This window comes from Odontomachus brunneus, unplaced genomic scaffold (genome assembly GCF_010583005.1).
Source record: "Odontomachus brunneus isolate Ranch 3 - 2012 unplaced genomic scaffold, Obru_v1 Obru_scaffold_014, whole genome shotgun sequence".
Lineage (NCBI taxonomy): Eukaryota > Metazoa > Arthropoda > Insecta > Hymenoptera > Formicidae > Odontomachus > Odontomachus brunneus.
The window spans coordinates 1,901,812-1,911,525 of record NW_022639464.1 but is presented as its reverse complement, the minus strand read 5'-3'; the positions used below and the strand labels follow the sequence as shown (position 1 = coordinate 1,911,525).

The window sequence follows — 9,714 nt, the reverse complement described above, 5'->3', positions numbered from 1 at the left end:
ATATATATATATATATATTAGTATAATAAATATATACATATATATGTATATGTATATGATATATATATATATATATATATATATATATATATATATATATATATATGTATATATAGTTGATATGAGTCGGTAACTGTCGTAAAAAGTGAGTCGAAATGAGTCGATAACCGTCGGGAAAAACGGGTTAATATGGGTCGGTAATCGTCGGTAAAAGCGGAACTTCTCACCAGGTCGTCTCCCCCACGCCAGCAATACTCACTCACTTACGCTCCCTAAAGCCCGTGTCACACTACGGATTGGAAATTGAGGATTGTGGATTGAAGATTAGATTTCAATGAATCAATGTACTTTGGTCTTGGCCTGCTTGGCTCCAATTGGTCAAGTTCCAATCTTCAATCCGCAATCCTTTGTCTCCAACCCGTAGTGTGACACGGGCTTTAGAGCGAGAATCCCCAAAGGTCCTGCGTTAGAATCCCTATTATATACTACTGCAATATTTATAACTCGTACGAAAAAACATGTCATTTCCTCAATGATTAAATATTTTATCTCAAAAGAGATCAATAAAACAGAAGATTAATTAGGGAAGACCGGGGTTAGTTAACTACCAAGGTAAGTTGGCAAAACCGGTTGTTTCTAGCATTTTCTAACAAATTACAAAATTAAGCAAGCAAGATACTTAAACATATCAAAGATATCTGAAGGCTCCTGGTTCCTCGCATTGTGTATTTCTTTTTAGTAACGTCAGAAACAAGAAAATGCATGCTAAAATTCTTGCGAAATACATTGAAATAAAAATATATATCTATAAAATAACACTTGCAACCGATTAAATAAGTTTGTAAGATATTCCGTGCACTCTCCTTTTGCTCTAACAATCAATAATTTATTGTAAATTAATTTAAATAGAAATAGGCGAAGAAATAGGTTAAAAAGATGAATTGTATGTCACGTTAATTTACGACAAATAATTGATTGTTAAAGCAAAAGGGGAGTGCACGGAATTTCTTACAAATTTGTTTAATCGATTGCAAGTGTTACTTTATAGATATATATTTTTATTTTAATATATTTCGCTAGAATTTTTAGCATGCATTTCCTCGCTTCTAACGTCATAAAAAAAAGAGATAGACAATGCAAGCGGCCAGGAATCTTAAAATCCCTGTTTGCTTACTTCTGAAATCTGTAACGGTAACGAAACAGCCCCGGTTTTCTCTTTATTGTACATAATGAAGATATTGTGCAATCAAGCGAGATATACCGTTGTTATTTGTAATAGAAAATATATATTTGGTGCGAGAGTTAATTACCGAAGCATGTTGTTTCCTGTCAGAAAAGCCAAAGAATACAGTTCTGCTATATATTTCGTGAAAAATAACAATGGAGGAAACTCAATTCATGATGAAAAACTTCATTCTTACCCTTTACACAAATCACCGATATAAAATAGATTATCTAATACTCGTGTTACACTCATAGAGCGGTCATTATACCAAACCAATCGACCCCTCGCCGTCTCGGTTGGTTGGTGTTGCGTGCTAACACGAGACCTCTCACCAGATACATACCTGGAAATTGCTAGGATGTGGGAACATTGACATTGTACTGTGAGTTCAGATTACGGTCTAGATCACGATCTGAGTGTATAATCAGCTAGATTATATACTATAAATGATCAAAAGGTGTGATCAAAGCTCGATATATCTAGAAGCAACATGTACTGACAAAATAAACATGATCTAATGATAATATATGTCAACGGCGTGCATGTGTGTAGGCGAAATAAATGACACGATAATGATTATAAAACGATTAATGATTACATGTTCTGTAATGTTATTAAATCTGATTACTATAAATGAACAATTAATCGGTGCTTGATAATATATCGACTGTTTGTTCAATCGCTCTTCAAGAAATTTCACGATTCAATAGGCCAATTCTCTAACTCTATAATGGCAGTGTCACTAGCACGGTGTGTTGCTAATTTTCTACCATTGTATTAACGACAACACAATAGTAACGACATTGTCGTTGAAAGTTGCAGAATCAGGAGGCAGATCTACTTCTCAAATTTCTAGTGTAGTGGTGTATCGAGAATGTTCCTCTATAGGAAGCAGTGAAAGCTCCAGTATCCTTTCCGGTGAGAAGACGAGATCGACAGACAATGGAAGTAAGGTCAGTGTCCAGTTACGTAGAACGTGAAGTCGGGATCAAGTGACTACAACCCACATGTTTCCACCAACAAGCTGGGCGTAGCCATCGGCGCTAAATCTATGACCATACATACACCCGGCGTCCCGGAACCCTTTCACTCGTCTCTTCACTTTCTTAGTCATCCGCGGTTTCCTCAGTCTCCCTCACGCACTGCCCGTCACCCTTACGGCGTCGCCGCGAGTTCTATGAACCAGATGCAATTACGAGAGAAGAAAGTCGCTCGATCAAAGTCACTCTTTCCATACCCCGCAGGCTGCTGCACCCACACCCTCGTCCATTCGTAAGGACAATGAGCTACTCTTTCGAAGTTCCGGTGTGACGAGAAGAACGAAACGCGTGAGTCAATTCTCGTCAGTGTAAATACCTCTTTGTGGTATTAATGTCAATTTGTGAAAGCACGCAGAAGAACACGCAAATATGGCGAACGGACGGACGAAAAGCGAAAAGATGTCACGCCAAAGTTGAGACATTAAACTGTCTTCTAGTTTTCAGACAAAGCATTACATGCATTAGGAAAGACAACGATTATGGTTAGAAGTGAATTCGAGGATGTGAGCAACAGAAGTTCAACATATGACGTGATGATATTCATAATATTTAATCATGACGAACTATTAAGTATGCTGGTAACTCAGTTCGATGCTTATATTGTGATCTAGATTATTTTATGCAAAGTTATGCGCGAAAGGCGATGCGAGGTACCGGCATTCCATGCATTCCTTATCTTTTATTTTTGCAATCTCTAAACCGCATTTTGAATTAATTGTTGTTGCAGGATATTACTGCGACTGATATATAATTAACAGTGAAACTGGAGTGCAAGTCGTGGCAAGTATAAAAAAAATCACGCGAGCAAAGTAGTGGTTTATTTCGAACGTTCAACTCTAACCGAGTTAGAACCGAGGATAATTCAACTTGGAGAATGACCCACGATATATTTAAGTGGTTCGTCAAGTGCAAAATCGATCGTGATTATGCGTGATCGATCATGCACAATCTATCGTCATTATCGCTGCAGTCGTAGGAGACGCACTCGTAGGAGATGCTGCCGTTATAATGATCGAAAGCACCACCTTTCACACCGGACCGGATAATACTTTCATTGGTTGCGCCTTTTTTCGCCGTTTTAGTCTTTTTGTTAGCTTCTCCTTCACCCAATTTTATTTGCTTTCCTTTCTTATTGCGTGCGCGAGCCACTCTCACTAGTCTCTAGTTTTAACCTGAATTTTTTAGTAACACATTTTAGCATAAAGTCAGGTGATACTACGGCGCGTGACTATTAATACCTTCGAGTGAATGACAAGAAACTTCACCACCGTTACATGTTGCGCACTTAAAAGACGTGTAATTCCGTTTATACTCTCTTCGCGCTTGGATAACGATGCTAATAATTTTACATTAAAACGTACGTTTCAGATATTTCTTGCATTAACATGTAAACGTTACACTTTATTGCAGAAAGTTCGCACTAAATATATAAGCGTTTTCATTTCACAGTAAGTTGATGTTTTAAAAATGTGATAAGATGCGTTAAAATATATATAATGAGAAAACATAGGAAAAAGGAGATGATTTTTACAAGTTTATAAGAACGTTGCAAACTGCTCCAGTTTATACGGACCAGTTCATGCGGTTTACCAGCTTATAAAGTACATATTTGTGCAGCCTTCTAGTAATATTTATGTCAAGCCATTAAGGCTTGTTTGTATTTTTTCGTCAGAAAATTGATAGCAATTCGCGGTTAATAGATTGTGTACAGAAAAATCGTAAATATATGTTAAATGCTTTGTTTATTGTGGAGTAAAGCAATTTATCATTACTGTTCTGCGAATCAAATAAGTTTAATGAATTATGTATATAAAAGTTGTCAAGTAACATTTCTATTAATCCAGTTCTGGTGATTTATGATTTATTATCGCATTTTATTGCATCATATTTATGTAAATAATTATTGATTGTATTATCCTAGATAAGTGTATACGTAAATGTAATAACCACTTTATTAGTCCGTACTACTATATTTTACTATTTGTAAAAGTTACATTTACTATTTGTAACTTTTACTATTTGTAAAAGTTACATTCTTCATGAGTAGTTCATTTAGTGCTCATATTCATCACATAGAATGATGAAAAATATGAAAGAAACATGAAAAGAATGATCAAAATTTACTCAAAACAATGTATCATATAAAATGTAACACAAAAGTCTGAATACAATTTTCAGGAAATTCATTACTGCGTTAATAATAACAAAATTTACATAATTGTATGATGTAAGTTGAATGATTAATTCAATAGTGTATTATCATATCGTGATAATCATGAAAGACTATGTGTGGAATTTGACTTTATCTCCATATAAATTCTCAAATAGACAGGAGTGTATAAGTTTGGTGGCAATTTTGTTAGTCGGTTTATAAAGGTTGCATCCCTTATAAGTAGCTCATATTTACCACACAGAATGTGACAAATTAGAAATACAAAAAGAATAATCAAAATTTATTTAAAACAATATTTCATGTAAAATGTAATATGAAAATTTAACTGTAACTTTTAATTAATTTGTTACTACATGAATATAACAAAAAGTTACATTATCGTACGATATAAATTTAATTCAATATAGCGTGAATTTAATTCAATACAGTATTTGTCTTATAAATAATAAAAAATTGTAAAGTTTCCATCATCAATTTCTCACATCGTGATAATCATGAAGGTCCAATCATTTGGACATTTCTTTACAATATTGCTAAATATTGCTAAATAAATAACTCTGTTCACAGTATTGTGGCAGTCCAAGTCATTATGGTTAAAGTGACTTCTGTCTTAGCCAAATTTTATAAGAAATGAATAATAAGTGAATAATAAGATTATAAGAACTATGCGATCTTCGTGAGATATGTCTCTTTCCGTGGTATCCTGATTGAGAATCGCTGGTAATGTGCAGCATCCGTGGTTTGCGACCAGATTGAAAACACGTTCTTACCTCGGTTGACTGGACTCACGGTCTTAAGTTGCAATCAAGTAGACTCGGATAGACTCGTTTCCGACTCACTAATCGGATGTAGGTGCGGGTATGTGAATCTAGTTTCCACGAGAGACATCGGCTATTCAGATGGGTAGGGGAGAGAGAGAAAGCGTCATGTATAAAAACGAACGGTCCATCGGATGAAATCCGCAGTACCCCATCCGTTGTCCCGTACACGCTCGTATCTCATCACGACGTATTCTGAAAAATGCTCCTCCTGCCTTCAGTAAGTAAGAGAAGAAAAAAAGACGGATAGGACCCGACCGGAACGGGTACGCGTGGGAGCGTCGCTAAAGCAGAGATTCATGGTGCCCGATTCCTCGCCAGCGCGCGTGAGTTCCGCCTTTACGGCGAACAATAGCGATGGAAAGTGACTGTCGATATTTCCATACTTTTCGCGATACACGGTAGCACTTTGTAGATGCCGAATCTTGTGAGGGCGAATGATGATGAGAATCCGACGCGTCGCCAACAGCACTCACCTCGAAGGGAAAAAAGAGTTTTCTCTCAACGTTTTCTCAACTGACAATTGTTTCTAAGTGTTCACACGCGAATGAAGACGTTTGTCAAAAGTTTTTCTACCTTGCTTGTACATTCATCGTAGAACTTAGTAAATAGGAGTTGACACATTATGGGAACAGTGTGGTATATACTTTAATTTAAATTTATCAGATTTTGAACAATTTGTCGAGACTATTCAATGTCATGTTACTTCTATCCAGCTGTTAGTAGTAATGTAGCAAAAGATAACAATGTGAATTGTGGGAAAGAAAATTTTATTTATTTAAAATTCGTTTACTCTCTTGCTTACTTTATTTTTCTTCATTTTCGGAATTATAAACTTTAAAAATCATAACTATTCAACAAAGATAAAAAAACACGCATCCTTATAATAATAATTTGTGTGACTTGTTTCTTATCAAGTGTTTACTTACTGCTTACTTATCATCATGAGTCCTTATATTATATTGAAAAATTAAGATTGATTGGAAAAATTCGAGTAAAGAATTATCATTAATTTGATTATATTCCAGATACTCGTTGCATGTTCATTAATAAACACAACGTTCGCTGGTTTCACAGGAAGGAGTGACTCCGGATGGCACGGGTGAGTAGACGCGATGAGAAAATTTGGTCGTTCTCACTGCTTCCTCTCGTAGCATATCTCATTATCTTGCCACTAATTATCACATATGCATTTAATATACACAGCGTGTCTAATTACGGAGCCACGAATTATGGCTCCGTCGGCAACGATATAAACGGTCATCAGGATCTTTCTTCTTATGGATCGTTTTCTTCTTACGGAAGTGCTGGTGATCTTCACGTAGGCCATGGACTTAATACCGGGAACGTTCAGCACACATTCGCACAATCAGTGCCAATCAGCGAGCACGTGGAAGTCACGAAACCGGTGCCAGTGCCAGTCGTAAAGAATATCGGTAAGGTTTTGCAAGCCATGTTATAAACATAAATGTCGAAATTTGCAGATAGTGGATGGCGATTTACATAAATAACTCATGCATCTAGAAGATTACAAAGAAATGTATTCATTAGATACTTAATGTTGCATTTTGAATCGTCTATAAAAGTAGAATTCAGAAGAAACGTTCTCATTTATTTAGTCGACACGCGAGTCTCAGAGAAAAGTTGCATTTCCGTTTGAATGTTAAAGCACGTTACGAAACTTCGCGGTTATAACGAGTAAAGTTATATACATCTCCACCGCATTTCCTATTTTCTCAGTTAAGTGCATACAGTCGCTACGTCGGTGTTTTTGGAATAAGCATTTCCACAAGTTTAGTTTTTCGTTTATCTATTATAAATAAATATATAAATGGAGAATTAGGCAATATATTATATATACATTATTATATCATGAATGCGTTACGTTATTCAGTAAAAAAGTCAGTTGATAATAATATTAATATAATTAATATATATATATATATATATATATATAAATAATGTTACATATAATATTATATATTAATATAAATAACATTTTATCTCACAGGAAATGTAATTTCGTTTCATGTATATTATTCGGCATTATTATAGCAAACATTAATAAAACTTGGTATTTCACATCATTTACATAGAAAAATATAATTCTACTGCCAAGAAAAACGAATATTGACTTTAGGATTTTATCAAGATTTATTTAGAATGTATTTTAAATAAATTTAATGCTTATGATAGATTTATAATAAATTTGTGGATATATAAACTTATGAATTATTTGAAACAAATATTTCATAAGTAACATTTACTTGAATGCTATACGTATTTTTTTGTGTTGTATCGATGTTGACAGAGAAAATAATTTTCTAAAGTTAGAACTGTCCGTTATTTTGTAAATTACTGAAGCAATTACCTTACATATAAAGAAATTCATTTTTTTCTCAATAAATGAAATTTAAAATTTGGACTGTTCGTGGAAATAATATAGGTGTTCCAGTGGCGCAACCCGTGAATATTCCTGTGCCTCATCTTGTGGCTATAGCTGTTCCCCAACCTTACCCTGTTCACGTACCGGTCGCTCATCCGGTCGCCGTACCGGTCGTGAAGACCATCGCGATTCCGGTGGAGAAGAAGGTGCCGTATCCGGTGGAGAAGATCATACCAGTGCCTGTGGAAAAAGCGGTGCCGATAACAGTGGAGAAGCACATACCCGTGCCAGTGGAAGAACCGTATCCGATTCACATACCAGTTTACAAGCACGTTTTCCACCGGAAAACGAGAAGTCGCGGCCACCATGGCTACCATGGTTGAATACATTGAAGAAAGTTTCATGACGATTAAACGTGATTCTAGCAGTAGCCGTCCGAGAGACGGCTCGTGAAGCGTCCTTCGTGAAGCCAGATGACGCTGCGATATTGCGGTAAACTCATCATGATTACTTTTATTGAGTTATAAGCGTTGCGATTTGCTGTCATAGTCGTTGATGATGCGAAATATAGTATACGCTTCTTTTCTGTAGACAGACTGTACTTATAAGTTGTATTTATACTTGCTTTGGCGTGTCTACCTGTTGCCAAATAATGATCTTATTTAATAAAAAATATAATTTCTTATTACATGCGTTACGTTTCTTACCTGTTGTTATACATGTTTCAGAAAATGTCAGCAATAAAATTAATAATGAAAACGCAAGTAGACCGCTTTATCTATTATATCTATTATCCCTTACAATCCGAGAAGCCATCATAATGGGGCGGCAGTACACAATTTTATGAAGTACAACTACAGTTATTATTATCGTTATTATTATCTACCTTTTTATGCAAATTAGTAAAAAATATTTTTAAATATAAAAACTTATAAAATCTTTTAAATAAAAGTTTAAAGAAAAAATGTACAAATGTATTTGTTATATCAATTTTTAATATATTTTATTAATAATATACTTAGAAGTTTATGCAAATACAATAATAATAGATACTTAGAATTTTTATTTTTTGTGTAGTTTTGTTTTATTATTATATAATATTATATATTTTGGCGAATAAAAAATGTTGCCAAACATAAATATGTATATGATTTCTCATATTTCTAATACACGAAAGGTTTCTACACGATTAAATAAGAAAAATTGCGCGCGCGAAACACACAAACATTTGATTTTTTAGGCTTTCGCGATGTACATGCATATTAGATGTGGTTTCCGGGTTTGAGCGGCGTGGATTCATCTTTGTTTGATTCCGACGTTTCGCGAACATTTCAGTCCGCTTCATCAGGGAGAATGCATTGGGTCGTTCCTCCTTGGTGAAACGGACTGAAATGTTCGCGAAACGTCGGAATCAAACAAAAATGAATCCACGCGGCTCAAACTCGGAAACCAAATCTAATACACACAAACATATTTATTTCATATTAATGTATATACGAATAACACATTCTTTGAAATTTATGCGAATAATAATTTTGCTTTATATTTCAACTTTTTTCTTATTATCGTCTGATGATTTTATCTACGTATCTACGTATACATGAGCGTTTTTTATTTTACCATCAGAAACACTATATATTTTATTAAAAATAAATGAATTTATATTCTTTTATTCTTAATTAGATATTCTTAATAGGATATAAGGAAGTACACAATTTTATAAAGTACAACTATAGTTATTATTATTATCGTTATTATTATCTATCTTTTTATGCAAATTAGTAAAAAATATTTTTAAATATAAAAACTTATAAAATCTTCTAAATAAAAGTTTAAAGAAAAAATGTACAAATGTATTTGTTAATACATGATACAATCATACATCTGTATGATTAAATAAGAAATAAAATCAATTTGAAAAAATAGTTACTGTACTTCCCGAAAAGTCACTTGTGTGGCAGGGATATTATGTTTTTATTAATCCATCCTTTAACGTATTTAAAACAACGAATAAAGTTCTATGTAGCTATAAGAATTTTTTAAAACCGCCAATAAAAGCCTGGACTGTAAAG

The 9,714-nt window shown here is 34.1% G+C and overlaps 1 protein-coding gene across 1 annotated transcript; it reads left to right on the top strand.

Moving 5' to 3' along the window:
• Nucleotides 1-5,406: 5,406 nt before the first annotated feature.
• On the top strand, nucleotides 5,407-8,281 carry LOC116841231 (zinc finger protein 512B-like). The gene is made up of 4 exons (XM_032808919.1): nucleotides 5,407-5,476; nucleotides 6,285-6,358; nucleotides 6,463-6,692; nucleotides 7,703-8,281. Exons 1-4 carry the CDS (start codon nucleotides 5,459-5,461, stop codon nucleotides 8,023-8,025), a joined length of 645 nt encoding a protein of 214 aa, XP_032664810.1. The 5' UTR covers nucleotides 5,407-5,458; the 3' UTR covers nucleotides 8,026-8,281.
• The last annotated feature ends 1,433 nt before the right edge of the window (nucleotides 8,282-9,714 follow it).

Coding starts and splice junctions, on each gene's coding strand:
- LOC116841231 (XM_032808919.1), top strand. Junction 6,359..6,462: donor AGTGACTCCGGATGGCACGG/GTGAGTAGACGC, acceptor TAATATACACAG/CGTGTCTAATTACGGAGCCA. Junction 6,693..7,702: donor GCCAGTCGTAAAGAATATCG/GTAAGGTTTTGC, acceptor GAAATAATATAG/GTGTTCCAGTGGCGCAACCC.